The sequence below is a fragment of the Spodoptera frugiperda genome, chromosome 23 (genome assembly GCF_023101765.2).
Source record: "Spodoptera frugiperda isolate SF20-4 chromosome 23, AGI-APGP_CSIRO_Sfru_2.0, whole genome shotgun sequence".
In the NCBI taxonomy this organism is placed as follows: domain Eukaryota; kingdom Metazoa; phylum Arthropoda; class Insecta; order Lepidoptera; family Noctuidae; genus Spodoptera; species Spodoptera frugiperda.
The window spans coordinates 7,767,979-7,792,621 of NC_064234.1; the positions used below are offsets into that span (position 1 = coordinate 7,767,979).

The window sequence follows — 24,643 nt, forward strand, 5'->3', positions numbered from 1 at the left end:
ATGTTGGCAGCTGGGATTACGATTCAATTCTCTAAAATGACGTACCTTATAAACTAGAATTGATAAAATTAATAATAAATAACGGTAAAATAGCATAAATTAAGTAAGGGGTATATAAATAGATATTGTTCTAGTATTTACTCATCCCTTTTATATATCTATCCACCTACCTCTCCAACTCTGTTTACCCCGTTTTACGGTATCCATAGTTATAACATGACAATAGTTAAATAAATAAGTAATAATTTAAAAAGGTTTTTGTTAATTGAATAGAAAAATAAAAACAACCAATCTACGCCACGCCTTTTATCCCCGAAGGGTTAGGCAGAGGTGCACATTACGGCACGTAATATAATGTACACCCACTTTTCACCATTTGTGTTATAAGTCACATGTAATCAGGGGTGAGACTATTGCCATATACTGAGCACAATTCCAGACTCCGTGCTATTACTGAGAAATTTTCGAAATAGAAAAATATAGAGCCTAATCTATTCAAATTGAAATTAATTAGGATTGAAACCGTAGACTTTTAAATAAATTAATCTTCTACAAATACAATAAGTACATAATTATGTTATGTGTAATTGCAACAATCGACTAAGTCACATTATAAATTATTTTTTACAAGATAATCCTCTATTTTAATCTATTTGATTAAGTAAATACATATTTTATACATAACACTAGCATATAAAATGAAACTATTAATCTTTAGAGGAACCAGTGTACTAAAAAAATATGGTTCATTTTAAAATTGTCTTAAGGGGGTCGTTAATACCTGCGTTTACCTTAATTAAGATTTAAACCGTAGGCTTTAAATTTTTGAAAAATAATAATAATTTGAACCTTCCTTAAGTACAATAAATAAGTACATATGTTATGTGTATCATGTATCGAATCGATAGATAAATGTTCTAATTTTGTCTCATCATAGGGTAACCATAAGTTTCGAACGATATTTTAATATAGTGATACAGACAGTGGCAGGTCCAAACGGCTAAAAATAACGTCCAAATATTACTGAGACATATAGTACTACACCTTTTCTATATTATAAAAAAGGGATTGCTATGTTTATGTTACGTACTTAAATCCTAAATCGAGCAGTCGTAAGTACATATTGCTTACTGATTAAAAAAAAGGTTTCATTTATTCTTTTATATAAAGGCCGATCTGTACAAGCACTCACAAAGTATCGTTTCCGATTGGATTTATTTCCTTTCTAGCAGTAAGTAAAACGTGTCCCTAAACATCTTCAATTCTTGTGCACAAACGTGGGTGCGACGCGAAGCTCGGCTCGATGACACCGGGGTATTTAACACTAGGTGACGCGCGCGCCGCCCGCTCAGTCGCACCGGACCCGCGACGCACGCGCAGCTTCACAATACACATAGGGGTGGTGTTTTGTTTATACCCTATTGTATTTACACAAGATAATATTTTATTATAGGTACGTGTACAAATAACTAATGAAAATATTCTCCCTTTCTTATTCTGCGAGAAAATAGTAAACGCAGTGAAATTTTAAAGTTTTAAACAAAATAATAATAGGTACCGGTTTCCAAAAAGGCAATTCTATAATTAGTATTATTTTTATTTACAGATATAAGTTCCAAGAATCGCTGAAAGTTCCCCATCATGGGGCATAACTTTACTCTATGGGTAAGTAACTTATTATTTGTTTTAATATTTTCTTACATTTTTAACCCTTAAGTAACTCTGATACTTGTGGTCTTACAATTGTTTTATAAAAATTTTATATTATACTTCGGTTATTTATCTCAAATATAAAAAAATCTTCCATAACATTATAATAAATGCTATAAATAAGATTAGTCGGTCGGTACGATTGATCACTTTGATTAACTTTGCATTTAAGTTAATAGAAAAAGCAATTATAATATATCATTCGGAGTTATGAGCCAATGGGCTCGATTACTATAACAATAATTATAAAAAATATGTTATTTAGAAATACAAGATTTGTATGAGATGATTAGATCAGCATGTAGCTGAAAACACCTAACACATGTACGAAACAAATAACAGAAGATTTAAACTTAACTGTTAAAAGGTTCATTATTTGTATAGTGTCCCAAAATTTGCCTCAGCGAAATAAGTAAGCGTCTCTTACGCTCATTTCACATGCACGACGTGAATGCCCACATATAAAGTCATATGAGAAAGTTAACTGCAGGCACCTGCATCATATAAGGCAGTAGGGCACACGTGGTCAGGAGCAAGGTCATAAAACCGGGATCAGGATAAACCTTAGTACCCTACCTAGGGGCAGAACCGGTTGCTCCTCGTACCTTCACATGAAAAATCGTTTAAATATTAATTTATTTTAAGACGAGTAGGAATTGGCTTGGTCTTTTTAAATTAGCTAGGTACTTATGTTGTGTGTCTAAACACATTATGTACTTAAAATAATTGCAAATTTCTAAGTAAACAGTAGTCTAAATAAAACTAGCTCTCGATGGAAAACCACATCCTTCATTAGTAAATTACACAAAAACGTTAAGTAGGTCTGGCAAAGCCAATTTGTATTGATGTTTAGACAATTTATTATTAGTTTGAAAGTCTCTAAAGAAGATAGCGGTACACTGGTGTTGAATACACTTGAAATATCAAAACAACATTAGTTAGGTACCTATTCCTAAACTACGAGAATAAGCTTAGCAAATAACAGACGCGTGTTATTGACAAAGCTGGGGTAACTGTGCTGTGGTTTAAAGCGTACTTAATGCAATGACTAATTTGTAATTTCATGTTAATATTGAAGGAGCGACAGCTTCGAAAAGGTTTGATATCCTCATCGTGAGTCAGGCATTAATTAGGCTTTGTTTTTATGGACGCCACTTACTAATAAACCGCCTATTGGAAAAGTCTTTGAGTATTAAAATGGAGATTAAATTGTGCTTAATGCTAAAGAATAATTTGCAAAATAAGTGCAACGTTTTATATATTAATTTATCACATATAATACAAAAAGGAAAATTGCAATGCTAATTAGATATCATGCAGCTTTGAGGGAACACGTTATTTTATAATAACTAAAGTATATTTTATCTACTTTTACGGTAAATAGAACAAAACAGGATGTATAAAATTTTGTGTTTTATTATTTTATTTCAACCTTAAATGTATTTTGGAATTCTTCAGATGCGGATTAAAATCCGTGGAATGTTTTATATTCACATTTTAAGCTATCACTATTTATAAACTATGAACAAAGACAATTTCTTAGCATGCCATCGATAGTTACTTACAGAAAAAATACCTTATATATTACCATATAGTAGTCTATTTTAAATAGGTGTAGTATGCAATGCACGTACGGGGACAAATGCTCGTGCGTCGCTCCTTCGGCCTTCATATCAATACAATGTCATTTCGTATCAATCTAGTTTTCTAGAATTTAATCCATATTTTTATTATGCTATAAAGATTAAGTTTTTATATCACTAAGTAGGTACTAAGCGCCACAAAAACCCAACAAGGCATAAAAATCTGGTTTTCAATTAAGTATTTTGACAAAAAAGCTAACCAACATTATTTATTAGGAGCATTTAACATGAGAATGAGACTAGCTAATAAATGTAAATTGAATGCACATCGCTTGATCATAAAATTAATGTGATGAGGATAGGGACAATAACACGGATCGTTCGATTTATAATTAGACGTTGTCACAAAAATCCAGTTCAAAAATAAATGAGATATCGAGTCCTAATCGCTGGCAAAATGTCACGCGAAAACACCTTGGACTGGTTGGGATGATGACCCCACGGGCTGCCGCTACCTGCCTGATGCCTGTATGCAAATTGTGTTGTTTTCCGAACGACTCGAGTCAATGTACTAGAGATCGTTTATTAGTAATTTATTAGATCGATTCCCCGCACCCAAAATACATCACAAAAGTATTAGATAATCCGCTATTCCGGTGGTCGAATTTTGCTTCTTTAATAATAATACGAGTTAAACAGGATTTTGAGAATAACCGCTGTTTAAGTCGAGTAGGCGCGTGTAGGTGTTTTATATTTTGTACATACTTCCAAACGAAAACTAAAAGCTTTCATTAGCACGCTTGCATTACCTAGGTATGCGGTTTTCCACAGGCGTGAAAACAACGACAAACGAGTAAATATTTATTATAAAACCAATGAGTCGATTTCAATAAATATCACAACCACTTTTCAGCAATTAAGTGCCATGTAGATATAGTAGGAGCTAAGCCTAGTACTATTATAAAATGTGCTCAATTTAATAATTATAAAATCTGAATTAAAATGGATGTTTGTCCAGCAGTGGACGTCTTCCTGCTGATGATGATGAGCTATTCTATTTTCTCTAACTGACAGTTTTGATTTAGTTGTATTACGTAGCGAATGGTTTCATGTTATCACGTGTTTATTTTTTTATGGAATAAGCCGGTAAACGAACTGACGGATCATCTGATGGTAAGCAATCGCCGCCGCCCGTGGACAGTTGAAGCACCAGAGTCGCTTCAAGTGCGTTGCCGGCCATTTTGGGGGTTAGGAATTTAAGGGTTGTTGAGGAATCGGGGATTGGGAAGATTGGGTAGGGGGATAATTAGTGTATGTATTGGATTGACAATAAGAAGCATCCCTTGTATTTCGTACCTAGAATTTTTTGATATTGTGAACTACTTACTTAAGTACATGCCTGTCGATACTTGCTATTACATTTTAAAATCTAATATTTTGAACACAAATAGTCACCCAAACAAGTAGCGGCCATTGACATTGTCACCACAATAAAATGAGAATAAACACAAACTTTGGAAAACCAGTCTCAAGTGTTGATCTTAATTCTTGAGTCTGTCAAGTTATGTTAATTACGCAAAGACGCAGTGCTATACATGATAGAAAGGTCATTGACCGCTACCGCCTACACTACAATGTTTTCAGTTCGGGCGCCGCACATAGAAAATCCAATCTTTATTAATGGTTCCTTTGTACTACATCAATTGATTTACAAACCACAAAGACATTGTAAGCGGAGTAAGCTTTTTATACGAACTTTTTACAACCACTATTCTTAACGGTATTACCTATAAGCTTTAATTTAAATGTCGTCAGATAAACGATATTGTTATAGATGTCAACAAACGTTTTATTACAATAAAGGTCGACAGCCTCCGGGCGATCTATTCCATGAATTTAATGCGAAACACGATAGTTGACTGTCGAGAATAAAAATTAAGGAAAGACGAAACCCGTATTTCTGACAAAATATTATGTTCGAATTTGTCAAACTTTCGACAGATGTTTTATTTCTTTTTATGTGATATGATACCTATAAAAATTTTAGGTACCTACTTACCTGCTGATATGTTAATGATGTTAATTTATTTTTCAGTGCGCTTTAGCGTTAGCGTTATGCGCATACGTATTAGCATCTCCTCGCGCAGGATTCGCATTCACGAGAAGTGCTGTTGAAACGGTTCCACAACATGATCCCATAGCTGCTCCAATACGTGCCTCCGTCGAAAGTATACCGTTAAGGTAAATAGAATAAAAATGCGATGTAAATGATGTTTTATTATGCACCTGCAGAGTTACAGTACTGATTCAATTTACTTGCTTCAAAGGAGTGTTCGTGACGAGGGAGATGAGAGGTTACCATTACGTGATGCTGTAGAAAAGAGGCCAATCTCTCTGATAGAGCCTGAATCTGCTTTTAAACTAATCGAGGTAATAAAATGTTCACATTGTTTACCCAAACGTGATAATATTAAAACAGATTTTACAAATGGTACTTTTCCTCAGGATGCTGAGGTGATATCAGATGAAGAAAGCGTCAGCGGGTTGAAATATTATGGCGCAGCCGGTCATCTCAACGTGTAAGAAAACTTTTCGACCTTTTTATAGAACTATGAACAATATGAACATGTTGATGAAATACCTTATTCATATCTAATGAAATGTTTAAAGTAATTACGTATTTTCTTGGCAGCATGACACGCAACGATGAGAGACTACAGCTAGGAAATGCGAACCTACAAGGTAATCACGTTTTTCTTTTAATATGTTTATAAATATATTTGCATATTCTGTATGTCTGACTAATTCATATCCTTGGTATTGTCATCCAGCAATGCAGCAGACGGTGGCGGGCCCCACGGCGCGTCGTATCGTGGTGTGTTACATGAAGTCCTGGGCGGCGTACAGGGCTCCTCCACTGGCATTCACGGCCGCACTAGTACCCAAATCTTGCACCCACCTCCACTATGCATTCGCCACTATGCACCCCCATACATACTCAGTTATTCCTAACAATGAGGATTACGATATCGTTAAAGGTGAGAACAGTATTAAACTCTACATTTAACAATGTTTTATTTTCAATAGTAAGTATGTGATTATTGTATAACTAGGACTTAATTATTAACTAACAAGTAAACTTTCGTCTCAGGTGGTTATCGCATAGCGACTGGTCTGAAGAAACGTCTTAATGGATTGAAAGTGATGATCAGTGTGGGTGGGGAGGGCACAGACCGCCTGTTCAGCGAAATGGTACAGGAACCAGAGAGGCGGACTATGTTCATAGAAAGCGCCGTAAACTTTATGAGAGACCATGACTTCGACGGTTTAGATCTTCATTGGGTTTATCCAGGTAAATTAGAATGATTAATGTAATGATGTAATCATTGCTCATATTTGTTAAACAAGATGTCTGATTAATCTAATATCTCCAGGTGAAGACGAAAATGAAAGAGAGTTGTTAACAGCGCTCCTTTACGAACTCCGAGAGAAGTTTTCGTCTTATGGATTCCTGCTTTCTACCGTTTTGCCGCCGTTCAGGTATCAATCTAAACATAAAACTTTGTTTATAATACACTCATCTATTTACTTGTTAAAATAATTTTATATTAAAATTCTTCTCTACTGTTAGATATCAAATAGAAGACGGGTACGATTTGAGTGCTGTCAGTGGAGCGACCGACTACACAGTGCTGCAGGCGTGGGACATGACACATGGCAAGCCTGACGAGCCACCTTCAAGGGCTGTACAGCACAGTCCATTGCGTAGAGACCCTGGAGCTACTGCCAGAGACCAAAGATATGATAACATTGTGAGTTCCCACTAAATTGGATTAGAATCGTCTCGTTCATCTTAATTTTGCAAAAGATAAATAGTCCTTTACTAAAATATAAACAGAATCTAATTTAAAGACTGATAGGTAATTCACACGACTTTGGATCTCCAAAAGGGATAATTGACTAAAATAAGATTATTTAAACTAACTCACTTTTTAAAACCAGGAATTCATGGTGAAGTTCATCCTCCGACACGGCATGAATGCTGAGAAGTTAGTGCTTGGCATTCCATTCTTCGGAAGAACATACTCTCTGGCATCGTCAGCACGATCTGTTCCTGGCGCCGCAGTTACCGGTTGGGGTGAAGAGGGAGCTTACACACAAACTAAGGGACTCTTGTCTTACTTCGAAGTGAGTATTAAGTTACTAAATATAATTAGGTTCATCTATAATATATCGTTTTTTAAAGTTGGCTAAAAATAAAATACCTATACCTATACATAGACCAGTAGACAACACATTTTCTTAACAATGTCTCCATTACGCACACAGATTTGTATGGCCGAACGTGAAGGAAAAGGATCAAGCAACGTTGACGAAGCTGGAAACACTTACATAGTGTTTGATAAAGAATGGGTCACATACGACACTCCAGTAACTGTCTTAGAAAAGGTATGTTTTGCTAATAGCAATATGTTGCTATAATTGGCAATGCTATATGTTTATTTTCATCTACGCTACAATACATAGGCATATGTGTGACTCATTACTGCTTTCCTCCAGATGAAATTCGTGGTGACTACTGGCCTAGCAGGTGCTGCGGCATGGTCCATTGACATGGACGATTTCAGAGGATTGTGTGGTCAACCATTCCCACTCTTGAGCGCCATTTCAACCACACTTAATGGTAATGTTACGCATAAGATCTGTCAGTACATTTTATGCTATCTCTGATTTTAATTTTGTTAAACTAATGAGTTCTCTTTTTTCCATATAGGTGAAGCTATCCAAACAGATCTATCTTCATTGAAAATAGGTTCTTGTGAATCTGACAATCCATACTTAGCGTCAGACGTAGACTCGTGCGCACACTTCCACTTCTGCACCGGCGGTATCAGCTACAGAATGCCTTGTGAAGACGATCGTCTTTACGATCCCTCTACAGGATTCTGCGGGTATGTTACCCATTAAACATTTTTTTATCACTACTGCTATTAAAAATATATGTTTTCGAATAAGACATAACTCTTTTCCACTCTTTTTCCAACAGCCACCAAGATGTAGCAAAATGTATGCCAGGACAAAGTCTGCGAATCAGCGTTGAGGACGCAGCTCGTTTCCTATCCCAAGCGTATGAAAATGATTTCGAAGTAAGTTAATTAACTTTAAACAGAAATAACTATGACTAATTTGTAAACTTCCAAAACTCCAATAACTCTCAATGAATATTTGCAGTGGAATGAACCTAGCAAAGACATGACAGCAAATAATGACCCTGAGCGTTTGATTGCCGTGATGGACAGCAAAAAAAGTAAGAATATTAAATAATATATTTTTACGTACGTAAATAGTAATTTGGAGTGGTTTTTCTAATTTCATATGATTTTCTAGGTAAACAAAGTGACAAACTCGTGGTATGCTACATGACAAGCTGGGCATTCTACCGTCGCGGTGACGGAAAGTTTGTTCCGGAAAATATTGATACAAGACTTTGTACCCACGTGGTGTACGCCTACGCATCGCTCTCTCCTGATGAACTTATCGCCAAGGAGTTCGATCCTTGGGCCGATGTTACTAACAGTGAGTAAAAAAATTTATTGTATACCACCTCTAAATATTGTACCTCTTAGTAACTTCAAAGTCAACTTAATTAAATATGTGTTATGTTAATTGAAATAATATTTGTTTTAAAGATCTTTACGAGCGTGTCACATCCTTAAAAGATGTCAAAGTTCTCCTCGGATTGGGAGGCTGGACGGACTCCGCTGGCGATAAATACTCCCGGATGGTATCATCACAAGCATCTCGCAGCAAGTTCATAGAAAAGTTGATTCCATTCTTGCGCATGCACAACTTTAAGGGTCTTCATTTGGATTGGAACTACCCTGTTTGTTGGCAAAGCAATTGTAAAAAGGGAGCCGTTTCTGATAAACCTAATTTCGCTAAATTCGTTCAGGTACGTATTTATTTAAACCTTATTTTATTATGTCCTTGGTGACGCACAACTTGAAGATATTTATGAAATATCTTGTTCTCAGGAACTATCCAAAGCATTGCATGGAGCTGGTATGGAGCTTGGTGTCGCCATTTCTGGTTATAAAGAAGTGATCGAGTCCGCGTATGATTTACCAGTTCTATCGAAAGCAGCCGATTTCCTTAGCACTATGACTTATGATTACCACGGAGGATGGGAGAAGGCTACTGGACACCACACACCACTAGTTCCTCCTTCTAAAGAAGCTCTAGCGCATTATTCTGTTGTAAGTACTATCGGAATCAAAAGTAAAATAAAAACATTTGGTATGTTAGTTCGGTGGATTTCAAACCCATTTGTTTTCTAGGAATATGCTGTTAAAGCTTTGATCAGCGGAGGAGCAGATCCTAAGAAACTTCTCCTCGGATTATCGTTTTACGGTCAATCGTATAGACTCAATGATATGAACGGAGCGAAGGGCCCTGGATCTCCTGCATCTGGACCTGGTGAACCAGGAGAGTTTACCAAACAACCTGGAATGTTGGCTTACTACGAAATATGCTATCGAGGTAAGAAATTATTTAAAGACTGTCCGACTGATTGATTGTGTACAGCCTTTCAATTAACTACACTCGTATGTTTAATCAATAAATCAGCAGTCGTGTATACAAAAGGGTAATATAATAATGATTTATTACAGTGAAAAACTTAAGATGGAAGACAGGCAGACAAGATAATGCCGGCCCTTACACATACTCCGACAATCAGTGGGTTGGGTACGATGACCCCAAATCTATCACTGAAAAGGTTTGTTGCATTTATTTTTTGCTGCGACCGTAAAGCTTATTAATACTTTTCCTTTGAAATACCATTCAATTGGAATTTCAAACCGCACAGTGAACTTAATTTAGGTCGGTTATTAGTTTGTAATTATTTACCATGACATGACACATCACTTGTGTTGTGCAGTCGTCGTAATTAATTTTGTTTTATTGCTTTTTAATATTGGGTGCAACACAAACACAATCTTCATCTAAATAAAATGTATTTTGGATGAAAATAAATTAATCCAGTTTTTTTATTTTCTTCTTCATCAATGACTAAAATAACCGCTTAAACTTTACCGTTATGTAATTACAAAATCCAATTCACTATAATATTATTACGAATGTGAACAGGTGGAATGGGCATTACGCCAAGGTATGGGTGGTGTGACGGCGTGGGCAATAGACCTGGATGACTTCAGCAACCGTTGCTGTGCTGAGCCGTCACCTCTGCTCCGTGCAGCAGGCCGCGCTCTCGGCAGAAGCGTGCCATCTCCTCCCACAACCGCCTGTGAGAGACCACCAGAACCTGTCACACCGGCGGCACCTACTACAACCACTGCTGAATTTGATGGTAACTTCCAAAAATATTCATTATATTCCAATGCTTTTAATGTTTTTTCATTCATAAATATTTTAAACCCATTCATAAAATTTAAGTACATTTACCTATTGATTGGATTTATTCTTATTGAAAGTCGTGTTTGTTATACTACTTATAACTTAAGAACGGCTTAATAGATATATTAGATATGGAATAGATATGAGATGGACATTTTATCAAAGGATTTTCAGAAAATACTACGGGAACGGAGAAAAACACTTTTGGGCGTACAAACTCGCAGAAAGAAGCTAGTAAATCACAAAACATTACGTTATACAAACTTTTCTATTACAGGTTCAGCAGGCGGCAGTCACGACCACCACCACCACGACCAGACATCCACGACGTGGCCGAGCTGGAACCCGTCCACCACTACCCCCAGCACCGCTCAAACATGGTGGCCCGCAGCCACCACTCCCATGACCACCACCTCATCTACTACAACTACTAAACGTCCGACTACTACAAAACGACCTGCTACCACCACCAAAAAGCCAGCAGCAGACGCCGGTAAAATTTTACACCAAACAATATAAATAAGAAACAACTAACTATATTGTCGGAAAATAATGTTGATTTGAAGTAACTTCTAATAAAAGTAGTACATATTTAATTTAAACTGATAAAATAAAAATACCAGCCTAAAAATATAAATACTTTATCATAACATATTATAATAACGACATTTTCCAATGCAGGAAGCCTAGAAGGAACACCATGCAATGCAGGAGACTACCGGGCGGCTCCAGGCGACTGCGAAGGGTACCTGCAATGTGAAGGCGGCGTGTGGCGCAAACATCGCTGTGCTCCTGGCCTACACTGGGCCGCCTCCGTCAACCGCTGCGACTGGCCCAGCTTCGCCAAGTGTACCGGTAATTACTCCTTCACAATGGTCATAATAGATGAATTGTTTGAACATCTTTAATGCAATTCGCTTTACTTGTACACACAGAGATAGCAAAGGCTTAGATGCTTATACAATCTAACTTTGGTATTTGGTTATTTCAGCAACGGCAAGTAGTGAAGCAAGTACTGCCACATCGACCTTGGCTCCAGTGGCCTCCCGTCCGCCACCGAGGCCGACGACCACCACCACTAGACGTCCCACTACGACTACCACCACCACAAGGCGACCGACCACTAAACCAACCACCATAGGAATACAAGCAGGTAACATTCAATATTCACTTACAGAAGCTTTATAAAGAAAGCAAAGATATTTTTGTATTTTCTATTTATTTTATCATTTAATAATTTTCAATTAATTTAAACAGACGAAGGTCCTCAAGAGGGCGATTCGTGTATTGGCGAACAATACAGTTCAGTACCTGGTGACTGCAATGCGTACCTGCATTGCGATGGTACCTCGTGGCACATGCAGCGCTGTGCGCCCGGCCTGCACTGGAGCAACGTACAGAAACACTGCGACTGGCCCAAGTACGCCAAGTGTGAAGGTGAGTCTTCTATTAAGTTCTTCTATCCGTTTACAGTGCAATACAACTACCAGACTCAGTTGTAAACTATATTGGTATTCTTTCTTGATAAACATAAAACCTCTACTTTGCCTTTCTTCAGTGCCAAAATCTACAACAGCCGCTCCTAAACCTACTCGGCCATCGAGGCCTACTACAACGACATCCACCACTACAACTACTACAACAAGAGGTTCGTTTATACACTTATTAAGCAATTACCTATAAACATTACATTTACTACAGACAAACTACAATCTGTTCATTTGTCAACAGCTCCTCCATCAGGTTCTGCATTTGAAAATGCACCTTGTGGTGGAAACGACATGCATGCTCCCTCAACGACTTGCGATACGTACCTGCTTTGCGTTGGAGGTCGCTGGCGTAAGCAACTCTGTCCCCCTGGTCTTCACTGGGACAAGAGGACGCGACGATGCGATTGGGTCGAATTCGCTATGTGTGAAGGTGAATTATAACTCTACCTAAATAGAAAATTTATTTCAAAATGTCAAAATAACTTAACATTAGTTCCCAAGGCCTACTAATACATTTTTGTACGTTCCATCACCTATTTGATTGCCAAAAACATCAAACACTTTTATAAGTATTATTCTATTTCTATTACAATACAAACGCTTTTTTTAACGAACAGTGGGTAAACCAACGAAATCAACAACAAGTACAACGACCACCACCACCACCACTACCACAACAACCACAGCACGACCCACGACAACCACTAGAAGACCCACAACAACCACTAGAAGGCCCACGAGACCCACAACCACTAAAAAACCACTTGCCGACGAAGCTCAAGTGCCCGGAAAGGTAGGTTTTAACTTTGATACAAATCGCTTTACTTTTTGCTTATTTTGTACCTCAAAATATCATATCGTAACCTCTCTCCAGGGTTGCAACACAGGCACATATCATGCACATCCCAAGTGTGAGAAATTCTACGTGTGTGTTAATGGTATGCTGATCGCACAAAGCTGTGCACCAGGCCTCGTGTGGCGGCCAGACCGCAGCCAGTGTGACTTCCCCTCCTCGTCTTCATGCACTGACAAGCGACAGAGTGACGGTCCAGTTAGCGACTCTACTAACTCCCAATCCACCATGATGCAACAACTTAATGAAGAACCACCCAGTAAGTAATATGACACTACTTAATAACTTTTCGCCAATCCTTCTTTTCTCTAGTAAGGTTTAGGACTAACAACTATATTGTGCCATTTTTCAGAGTACTGTGAAAGTGGAGCATATGCCCAATTGCCATCAGACTGTACACGATACCTTCACTGCTTGTTCGGCAAATTTGAAGAATTCGCCTGCAGTGCTGGATTGCACTGGAATCAGGTATTTAATTTGTCAAATCACTGATAAGAAATAATATAATTATGTAAAAGAAGGTCAAGTAATTGCAATGTATTAATTTACTTTACAGGAGAAGCAAATCTGTGACTGGCCTAAGAATGCTAAATGCAAACGCAAGCAAGGTTCTTCTACCACTAGTACAACAACAACAACCACATCCCGACCTGTCCAAATGGATGTAATTGAGCCAGAACATGAACACATCTCTGAACATGGACATGATCATTCACACCACGATCATGAGCACTCTCACGCTAAACCAACTAAGCCTTCAGCTTCCGTGTCCAGCATACATACACAGCCTGACATAAGTAGCAAACCGGCTCTTCTAAATTGTAAGTTCTGTTCTCAACATTTACTCCAAATTATATCAAAAAATCCAGTTTAAAGGCAAAATATTGTAACAAAATACATTTTATTTCTCAGCTCGCTACAAACTGGTGTGTTATTACACGAACTGGTCATGGTACCGCCCTGGTATCGGCAAATTCAGTCCAGAGGATATCGACCCAACTCTTTGCACTCATATCGTCTATGGATTCGCTGTTCTTGGAGATGATGGTCTCATTATGCCTCATGACACCTGGTCGGATATTGATAATGGTACGTATACGTATAAACGCTATAATTGCCCATTATTTTATATGAAATAGAGTCAGTGTTACTTTGCGGAAATCCTACACTAACAACCCTCCCGCCCGCCTCGGTGATGCACACCGCATGTTGAAAATACATCTACAAGCGAAATGAAAACTACAAATTTTTGTATTGTTAGTGCATTATTTATTTTATTAAAAAGTCGAATTTTACTAATAAATTACATCAATATTTTCAGGATTCTATGAAAAAGTTGTAGAGTTCAAACGCTATGGCATCAAAGTATCACTGGCTATCGGCGGCTGGAACGACTCGGCCGGCGACAAGTATTCTAAGCTGGTCAACGACCCCGCGGCTCGTGCCCGATTCGTCTCACACGTCGTGCAATTCCTCAAAAAGTACGGCTTCGATGGATTGGATCTTGACTGGGAATATCCCAAGTGCTGGCAGGTAAGAAAGAGAAAGAAACTTGTGCTTTTACATCATTTGGCTGAATATTAAGTAAAACGTTTGTAAAGAACTACTAAGACACTAGTCATTAATTCCAAATATTTTACTGTCCTCAGGTTGATTGCTCCCAGGGTCCTGACTCAGATAAAGAAGCTTTTGCTGACCTTGTTCTCGAGCTGTCTGCCGTATTTAAGCCAAAGGGTCTGCTTCTGTCAGCGGCCGTGTCTCCCAGCAAGAAGGTCATCGACGCAGGTTACGATGTGCCCGTGCTGGCTCGCCATCTTGACTGGATCGCTGTAATGACATACGACTATCATGGTCAATGGGACAAGAGAACTGGCCATGTTGCTCCATTGTACTACCATCCTGAAGACAGCACGACCTACTTCAATGCGGTATGTTTTTCAAAATATGGTTACACAGTATGCAATATTAGGGAATCTGATGAATAATGTATGTTTTTGTATATTACAGAATTACACTATGCATTACTGGATGAAAAAGGGAGCTCCAGCGAACAAACTAATCATGGGAATGCCAATGTACGGACAGACGTTCACGTTGGGCAGCGAAAAAGATTCTCCACAATCCCTAAGTATGAGCAGCGAATATACTGGTTTGAATGCTCCGGCTTCAGACGGTGGAGAAGCTGGAGAATATACCAGAGCTAAAGGTTTCTTGTCTTACTACGAGGTACGGAATCACAAACAATATGTACATAAATGATTACTGTTCACTAAACAATTAAAATTATATTAATGTGTTGTTATATAATTTAGATTTGCGACCGCATCAGATACAATGGATGGAAAGTAGTTAAAGATCCTTACCAGCGTATGGGTCCATACGCGTACAAGGGTAACCAATGGGTATCATTCGACGACGTCGAGATTATCAAAAAGAAAGTAAACTTCATTAAATCATTAAACCTCGCTGGTGGTATGGTCTGGGCACTTGATCTTGATGATTTCAAAAATAGGTAAGTTTTAGAGTCGTTCAAACCTGCTTTGCATACAGAAAATTACACTGGAAACTGTGTTAACTTTTTTAAATTGTTTATTTTAGATGTGGTCAAGGAAAACATCCGCTTGTTAACGCCATCAAGAATGGTTTACTGGATTCCAAAGTGGAAGAAGATACAATCTTATCTGACCCAATAATTGAGCCTCCAAATGCAATAGATGATGATTCAGATGACATTCAAGTACGTCCTATTCAAAAACCGACTTCAAGGCCCACACAGATGACGACACAGGTGACGACAAATTGGTGGCAAACAACTGCACTCACAACCACCACTAAGAGACCCGTAACTACTGTCAGCACTAATCTGGAAGACCGTTACAAGGTGGTCTGCTATTACACCAACTGGGCTTGGTATAGGTAAATACTTTATTTATCTACTCCTGTAAGATTTATCTACAATCCGATTACATTACTTGTTGGACTATGTCGTTTCTGACGCAATATCCTCATTATATATTTTTTTTATTTCTCTAGACCTGGTCCAGGAAAGTTCACACCTAGCGATATTGACCCCTCGCTTTGTACCCACATTGTGTACGCTTTTGCTGTCCTTGATACTAAGCGCCTAGTGATCAAACCACATGACATCTGGCTGGATGTTGAAAACAGTAAGTAACCACTTTCCACAATTATTCAGTTTTTGATTTATCTATGCTATGATATTTATTCATTGTTTTTTTCATTATTCACACAGAATTCTACGAAAAGGTAGTGTCTCTGAAACAGAAAGGCGTGAAAGTAGTTCTTGGACTTGGTGGATGGGATGACTCGGCAAGTGACAAATACTCGCGAATGGTAAACAGTCCATCAGCACGAAGGAAGTTTGTTATCCACGCTCTAGACTTTATAGAACAGTATGAATTCGACGGATTGAATCTTGATTGGGAGTACCCTAAGTGCTGGCAAGTGAGTATTACGCTACACTATATTCGTTCAAATTACAAATCGGTGATTAAGTTAGATAATATACCTAATTATTAATGCGTTATATTTTAGGTGAACTGCGAAAAGGGCCCTAGCTCCGACAAACAAGGCTTTGCCAACCTTGTCAAGGAACTTCGTGCTGCATTCAGGCCCAGAGGTTTATCGGTGTCCGCAGCAGTCTCGGCTAGCAAACGCGTTATAGATGCTGGTAAGTCGTGCTTAATAAACGGTGTGACTCTGACTTAAATAATAATAATAAGTATTAATTTATATTCTATGCTCAGCAACTTATATTTATCTAACTTACACATATTGTATTTTAAATTTATATTTTATTCTAGCTTACGACGTTGCAACGTTATCCAAGAACCTAGATTGGATTTCTTTGATGACATATGATTACCACGGCCAATGGGACAAGAAGACTGGCCACTTGTCGCCAATGTATGAAGGCGAAGATGATGAAGATAAAACTTTGAACACAGTACGTACAGCTAGAAGTAAAATGTTTGAAATAAGTATTATAAATGTTCAAAAAACTGACACATGCTATTTATTTCACAGAACTTCTCTGTGAACTACTGGATCAGCAAAGGAGCGTCTCCTGAGAAGCTTATTTTAGGCGTTCCATTCTATGGTCAATCATTTTCCCTGGAAGAGAATGCAGGGTCTGGTCTCGGTGCACCTTCCTACGCAGGTGGAGAGGCTGGCGATGAAACAAGAGCTAGAGGCTTCTTGTCATTCTACGAAGTGAGTAGACAATAAATTACTTTCTGTACAATAATGTAATACAAGAGTAACTTTAATAAACCATTCATTTTCTACCTTCCACCAGATATGTGACCGTATTAGGATGAAGGGTTGGAAGGTATCACGAGACCCAGGAGGCCGTATGGGCCCTTACGCTAGCTTTGAAGACCAATGGGTGTCTTTCGACGATGACTTTATGGTACGCCACAAGGCAGAGTACGTCCGCTCGATGGGCCTGGGAGGTAGCATGGCGTGGGCCCTTGACCTTGATGACTTCAGTGGAAAGAATTGCGGTTGTGGAAAATCTCCTCTCCTTGCTACTATTAATCATGTCCTGCGAGGTTCGGAAGCACCACCAAGATGCCCGCTTGAAGAACGTAAGTCTACTAAACAGTATTTTTGTATTATGACATAGTCTTCTACAAAAAAATAAGTGTATCAATATTATTGATCGACATTAAATGATTTCTGATCAACTTTTAAATTCATAGTACAAGCCGATACTCCAGAACCAGCAGAGGTCCCTGAACCTGAAGTGCCAGAACCAGATGATATACCAGCCATTTCTGTCGAAGAAGTTGATACCGACACTAACACTGATACTGATACCGATTCAAACACTAATGTCGATACTGATACCGACACGGACACAGATTTGGTAGAAAGCAGTGTAAGTAAAGATCAAATCTACAAAAATTAAATATTAACTAAACTTTTTTTGTATAATAACTATCGTGAGTCGCGTGACATACTAAATTAATTAAAAATAACAAACCGTTAGTCACATGAACTGATTGAGAAACGCTCTACTAGTTTCAATTCACAGCGGGACTCTTATTCATGAGCTTTTGTCAGTCGTTTCACGTAAGTAAGATTTGATTTTCAATTGATTATCATTTAATTTAACAGGGTCCAAGTCTTGAAGGCGGTGCATGCACAGGAACTGTATTCAAAGCTGACGAGAACAAATGCAGCAAATATTACTTGTGTCTTAATGGACACTGGATGCAATTAGAATGTCCTGCACCTCTACAGTGGCACAAGGTAATATTGAATTATTTGATAGTGACCACTTATTAATTAATTGTTTATTTAATAAAAAGGAATGATATCATAAAATACTTCTATCTTTACAGAACCACTGTGACTGGCCTGAAAAGGCTCAATGCAGAACGAAAGCTGGACTGCGAATTGGGGGCTTAGAACCGGAAGAAGTACAAGACGACAAGTCTATAGTAGGATGCTACTTCACTAATTGGGCTTTCTATAGGTAAAATATAATCATCAAAATCTTTAATGTAATTCAATAATAAACTGAGACATCCGCAGTCATAACCTATGTGCTGATATAAATATTTTATTCTAGGCCCGGTAAAGGCAGTTTTGGACCAGAACAAGTAGACCCATCTCTGTGTACACACATCATATACGCATGGGCACATCTTGATGGCAAATCCTTTAATTTAGTACCTGGAAACTCCGAGCTTGATCTTGAAAATGGTATGTTTTACGTGTAAAATACAAGAAAATACTTGCCTACTACACAATCATTCTTCTCCTTCCATCACCATCATTCTTTTCCTAAGGTCCTGTTTCTTATTTCAGATTTCTACGGCAAGCTAACACAGCTGAGACAAACTGGTGTCAAAGTTATTATCGGTGCTGGTGGCCTTACGGATTCTGAAAGCAGAAAATGGAGCACAATGGTATCAAGTCCAGAAAACAGAAAAACATTTGTGAATTCCGTATTGAAATTCTTGCAAAGATGGCACTTCGATGGTATTCAGATTGCTTGGCAGTACCCAGGATGCCGACAGGTAAATCTTTTTAAATTTCTTTGAGTATAGAATGTATGTTATTAGAATCGTTTTTAACTGTACATTTTTTATTTCAGACTCCATGCACAAGCGAATCTTTCAACTATAAGGAGAGGGACAATTTCGCCGACTTACTGTCTGAGTTATCAAGAAAGCTTCGTCCTCACAACCTTGAGATATCAGCTATGGTCACTGCTTCGCCAGAAATAGCGCAACTAGCGTACAAGCCTCACATACTAGCCTCAGAGTTAGACTGGGTCGCTGTTGCTGCTAATGATTACTATGCATCCTCCACGGGCAAGACGTCGTATTTAGTGCCACTTCAGTCTAGTCATGGAAGCAATAACTTGGTAAGCTAATAACTCTTTGCTGAACTAGTATAGTGATTCTTTCATAAATTAGGTTATTAAAATGATTAAAGCTATTGATTAAAGCTTTGTTCAGCGGTGAATATCTTCCGGCTAATGATAATGAAAACCCAAAATTGGGCCTTTTTTATTTATATTATTTAAGGGGGGGAATATAATCCAATGTCTTCTCCCGCATTGGGTAAGGCGAGAGTGAGGAGTATAAGACCCTAATTGACTAAAAACCACACGGTTCCTACACCTGCTTTTTAAGCAGGAGCCCCGGTAAACCCGCTAGGTAATCCGCAGCTCCGCAGACCCGCACAAAACAGAGCCTTGAGTACATATTACGTCAATTCATTAGAATAATAACTTACAAACATTAATCCATCTTACATTTTGTGTGCAGAACGCGTCCCTGTCATACTGGACGAGCGCATTGCCGCCTCGTCATGTGGTGCTCGGTATACCAGCGTACGGTCGCTCGTACACCCTGCGCAGCGCTTCCAACTCCGGGCTGGGAGCTCCTGTCACCGGCCCCGGGGAACCTGGACCTTACACACGCATACCAGGCCTCTTGGCCTATTATGAGGTCAGTATCTTCATTTAGTAATATCAGTCAAATTATGATCTTCAGGCAAATTGATCCTTTTAATGGTGTATCTGTATGGGATTTGTGTTTCGAAAATACACATGTTAACATACGGAAATATACCGCTTTACGCTATAGATAAAAAAACATACGAGTAACAATCAGGAGACTGATCATATTATTATCTATAGATAAGATAGCGAAGGCCTACTTTTAGTGCTCATGTTAGCGTAACAAGTGTAAATGACATCGGATCAGTTGTTTCGGATTGATACTTGTTGCTATGCTATTTTATGATCTGATCCGAACTTTAAATTCGAAGTAGTGTCAATACAAAACAATAACACATTATTTTTGCCAGGTTGCGGATGGTTTAGCGAGTCGCCAATGGAAGGAGAGTCGAACTTCTGAGGGTACGTTCAGCGTCCGTGGTGGACAATGGGCATCGTACCTGAGCGTGGTGGACGTGGGAAGTATAGGCGCAGCAGCGAGACGAGCTGGTGCCCGCGGTGCGGCGCTGTGGGCTCTCGACCTCGACGTGCGAGGAGACTGCTCGCTGCTGAACGCCATGCGCCGCGGTCTCATGGAACCTGACCTACCTCTCGAGCAGTGCGCACCTGCCGCGTGAACACAACAACCTCGGAGTACCCAGAAACCTATACCTTGTTTTATGTTAAAACGGTGACTTCTCTGTAAGATACCGATTATGAGACTGTCGCGTGGGTGCTCGTCCAAGACTTAATTTAGTTTATACTTAACTATTTAGATATTTCATTGTGATATTTTTGATACGTAGGTGAATTGTCTACTTACTAATATGTGCGTAGTTCTCGCGTAAATTCCTTGATTTTTACTTGACGGCCAGTTTAATGTAGAGGTAGATTATTTTTTGTACTTTGTACCTACTATTTAACGATGTGTCATGTACTGATTAGGTCAAAATTCCGATTTAAGTAAAAGTGCAAGGAATTAAGATAAAATGATGATTTGACATCGAAAAATGAGACTACTTTTAAGCTCGTTCTCTATAACATTTTATCATTTTTTTACAATATCTTGGAGCCATAAGATTAGAAATTGTAACATAAATAGTTACACTTATCCACTGTGTATAGTGCATATGACATGACGATGCTGATATGACATCACTGATTAAAGATTGCACATTTTGTCTGATAATAAAACGATTACTTTAATTTTACGCCGTTGTGTGTTTTAATTATCACCTTGAGTAAATAAACGCTTTAATAATCCGGTAAGCATCTGCGGCGATAGGTCTTTTACCGCCTTACCGTGTGGTCCTTACCGCTGCAATGACAGCGAACTCAGCCGTCGGTTGCGACAGTCGTTATCGTCATTCCGCCACGGGATCATGCCGGAACTGGCGCGATCATAAACTATAAACACGCGTGAGCGCCTTCGCCTCCATATCCCACGGTGATAATCCGGCAAGGATCGCCACCTCTCCGAAATCATGCAATATCTACGGATCACCCGAGTGGTCAGGCCATGGCCCTCTGATACGTGAGCAGCGCCCGAGCTGGTTGCCGCCATGTATAAGACCATGATGTCACACAATTACATCACCTGAATGATTTGCAAAGATATGCCTAGGCACGATTACCATGACTCGTTATTTTTCATACAAATATTAAGCCATGTCACGCAACGACTAGGTACATATATTAACGTAACACCTACCGTTATCCAAACAGTCTAAAGTTCAAAATTACAAAGTCCAGCGAGTGATGTTAAACCTGATTTTACACCACCAAGGTCATCAAACAGATTAAGAAAATATCACTAGCAAACCCGGCGAACTCCGTTTCGCCACCAATGATTTTTCCTGTTTTCCTGCTTTTCTCTTGAATTTTTCCTGAATTCTTTACAAACCTCAAGGAGCCCGAGACCTATCCAACGAATGCAAAACCGTGGAAATCGGTTCGTGCGCTCTGGAGTTTAGCGTCAGGAAGGAAAACCCGACTTATTTTTATCACATACAATATAAACAGCGATAAATACTTATTTCAAAAAATATAATAACTATGACTGGGTATAATATCAATTTTACGCCTGATAAGATACGTACAAACGTGAACACTAATAAATCCTACCGAGTAGATACTGGAACTCGATTATTTACCTACTGTATAACTCCGCGAGTCCAAACTCCATCCAGTTTGACAATTGATTCATAAAACAGCGCACGTCGCGCCGTTTTCGTAGATATTGTAAGATCAAAACAAACAGAATTACATATGTACAGTGAGTAACAAAAGTGAAAATAAATGACAATATTATGTATATGAATAGTACCTATCAGGTATATTGCAACTGAACTGCGATAATCAAAATAACCTCTTAAAAGTGCGTTGAACTTATATGTGACAAATGACAATACTGAACTGCGCTAACAATAATCTTTTTGTAAAATAAATGAAGTAATAATAAAACAAAACATACTATTTATTAGGTAGATATGTGATTATTTTTGTCAATCAAACAAGCAACATGACTAAACTCTTCTACACAATTTTGACGAGCGCGCCAAAATTAAAGTCCGCTCCTTCTTTTATAAGGAAACTGAGCACCCAGGTAAGTAAATACCAAATAGCTTTATGAATTAATGTCCTAAATCCTCTTAAGAATAATAAATAATTATTTTGAAAATTTAAATAAGATTATATGCTTATTGAAAATAAAAAAGAAATGCTTACTTATGTAAATATAAAACCCAATGCCCATCCGCATTGAGCAAGCGATTAATGTTGAACATTAATTACGAGAAGAGGCCTACGGTCACTACCACTCATAGAAAGGATACTACTACTACACGTGTTGTTGATGATGACGTAAATATAAAAAGTGAGCAAGTATCCATAAATAAATAACAATGAATGAATTCATATACGTAATTTTAACTAGACCGTATAGGTTGTACCTGTACCTATATGGTCGACGGCTACAAAAGTCAATAGTGGACTTTCAACCGAGGAGCGATCGAATAGAAGACATTATAAATAAAATTACTTTTACCGACAGATTCCTACTAAAGAAGTACGAATACCAGTGCAATATGGACATATTGCGGGGAAGCTATGGGGTAACGGTGACCAGCGACCTATACTGGCATTACACGGATGGCAAGACAATGCTGGCACCTGGGACCCTCTGATCCCGATGATCATTAAAGACAGACCAATATTAGCTTTGGACTTTCCTGGACACGGATTGTCGTCCTGGACGCCTGGTAAATAATATTAACACATCTCTCCCAATAACGCCTAGGTATTCTATACTATGGACACAGTATAACGAATATATTAATTTTCAGGTCTAACATACAACGAATGGGAATGGCCAAGATTAATTTTATATCTTAAAGAATACTTCAAGTGGGATAAAGTTTCCATTCTATCTCACTCTATGGGATCAATAGCGGCGACGCGATTCGCAAGCGTGTTTCCCGAGGACGTCGATTTTTACATAGCAATAGACAGTTTTATATTAGAAAACATAAATACCAATACTTTAGTAGAAAAAATATACCCAAAGTTACTACAAAAGGCATTTGTCACCGACCATTGGTTGGATAAGGAACCACCATCTTACACGTTGGACGAAATAGCAAACATGTGGCACTTAGCAACGAGGAAGTCTATAGCGTTAGACAGTGTTCAGCACCTGATGAAAAGAGGTGTAAAGCAATCAAAAACCGACCCCAATAAACATTATTTCTCCCGAGACCCTAGGCTAAAGTACGTGATCCTCATTCCTGAAGATAGAAGGTTTACAGAAGCCCTCATACGAAGAATAAAGTGCCCGATGCTGTTCCTGAAAGCGACAGACTCTCCTTTTTCTGCCGGCAAATTTTCTATTGCAATGCGTGAAATGATAGAGAAACAGAACGATAAATACGAATTTCACTTCGTGCCCGGCAAACATCACGTTCATTTAAATAATCCTGAAGTAGTGGCTCCTCTAATTAATAATTTCTTACAAAAACATAATTTGGACTTTTAAATTTATGCTAATAATATAATAAAAAGACCTATCTGATTCTGTGATGAATGAGCTTATGTTATTGGAAAGATTGGCGAAATATTCATTAAATACATCCATGTAATTGTGATGAATTGAGATTCAATAAAAGAAACTGATTTGATCTCCAGTGATTACAATTAATCCAGCCTAAATTGGGGCTTTAGTTTGCTTATTAGATTTTACTAAAAGTATTATAGCATGACAAGCGATAATAATTATAACGACGGGTAATCTACAATAAGGACATACTTATTATTTATATTTATACATGATGAAGTGCATATATTATCAGATAATTGGAAGGTTTACTTCCTATGTACCTACAACAGCATAATAAATCGTTTTGATTTCCCTATTTATTAAAATAAATAAATTATATAAATATAATACTATGTGTTTGTTTTTTTTTCTCTAATGAAATGGAAACACCTAATATCATAATAGGGATGATGACTGGGTCAAAAATAAATTATTACAAGTTTTCAATACAATTAAATATTCAAAAAGAATCACACTCTCATTCAGATGAACTACTTAATTTTCGATTTTTTCTTTGCT

General features: G+C 38.1%; 2 protein-coding genes across 2 annotated transcripts; both read left to right on the forward strand.

Moving 5' to 3' along the window:
- Positions 1 to 1,300: 1,300 nt before the first annotated feature.
- Positions 1,301 to 21,242, forward strand: LOC118266676 (probable chitinase 10). Its single transcript, XM_035580153.2, has 52 exons — positions 1,301 to 1,453; positions 1,607 to 1,665; positions 5,389 to 5,534; positions 5,621 to 5,723; positions 5,799 to 5,872; positions 5,986 to 6,035; positions 6,125 to 6,331; positions 6,445 to 6,645; positions 6,728 to 6,833; positions 6,925 to 7,105; positions 7,296 to 7,481; positions 7,623 to 7,742; positions 7,854 to 7,977; positions 8,068 to 8,245; positions 8,341 to 8,440; positions 8,526 to 8,601; positions 8,682 to 8,870; positions 8,984 to 9,246; positions 9,329 to 9,550; positions 9,632 to 9,833; positions 9,965 to 10,071; positions 10,443 to 10,662; positions 10,987 to 11,202; positions 11,391 to 11,564; positions 11,701 to 11,862; positions 11,967 to 12,146; positions 12,268 to 12,357; positions 12,441 to 12,629; positions 12,817 to 12,992; positions 13,074 to 13,311; positions 13,405 to 13,520; positions 13,609 to 13,873; positions 13,965 to 14,141; positions 14,374 to 14,585; positions 14,702 to 14,980; positions 15,060 to 15,278; positions 15,365 to 15,564; positions 15,651 to 15,968; positions 16,086 to 16,219; positions 16,306 to 16,517; positions 16,608 to 16,743; positions 16,877 to 17,019; positions 17,100 to 17,285; positions 17,371 to 17,662; positions 17,777 to 17,955; positions 18,195 to 18,329; positions 18,422 to 18,555; positions 18,652 to 18,785; positions 18,891 to 19,102; positions 19,180 to 19,452; positions 19,859 to 20,041; positions 20,403 to 21,242. Exons 2-52 carry the CDS (start codon positions 1,642 to 1,644, stop codon positions 20,667 to 20,669), a joined length of 8,910 nt encoding a protein of 2,969 aa, XP_035436046.2. The 5' UTR covers positions 1,301 to 1,453; positions 1,607 to 1,641; the 3' UTR covers positions 20,670 to 21,242.
- A 956-nt stretch (positions 21,243 to 22,198) lies between these two features.
- Positions 22,199 to 24,468, forward strand: LOC118266675 (serine hydrolase-like protein). Its single transcript, XM_035580151.2, has 3 exons — positions 22,199 to 22,636; positions 23,084 to 23,291; positions 23,376 to 24,468. Exons 1-3 carry the CDS (start codon positions 22,553 to 22,555, stop codon positions 24,062 to 24,064), a joined length of 981 nt encoding a protein of 326 aa, XP_035436044.2. The 5' UTR covers positions 22,199 to 22,552; the 3' UTR covers positions 24,065 to 24,468.
- The last annotated feature ends 175 nt before the right edge of the window (positions 24,469 to 24,643 follow it).

Bases quoted from the DNA above. Each gene is read 5' to 3' on its own strand.
- LOC118266676 (XM_035580153.2), top strand. From the start codon at position 1,642: ATGGGGCATAACTTTACTCTATGG. The intron at 11,565-11,700 runs GTAATTACTCCT...TGGTTATTTCAG, and splicing joins CAGCTTCGCCAAGTGTACCG to CAACGGCAAGTAGTGAAGCA. The intron at 17,956-18,194 runs GTAAGTAAAGAT...TTAATTTAACAG, and splicing joins CAGATTTGGTAGAAAGCAGT to GGTCCAAGTCTTGAAGGCGG.
- LOC118266675 (XM_035580151.2), top strand. From the start codon at position 22,553: ATGACTAAACTCTTCTACACAATTTTGACGAGCGCGCCAAAATTAAAG. The intron at 22,637-23,083 runs GTAAGTAAATAC...TTTTACCGACAG, and splicing joins TAAGGAAACTGAGCACCCAG to ATTCCTACTAAAGAAGTACG. The intron at 23,292-23,375 runs GTAAATAATATT...ATTAATTTTCAG, and splicing joins ATTGTCGTCCTGGACGCCTG to GTCTAACATACAACGAATGG.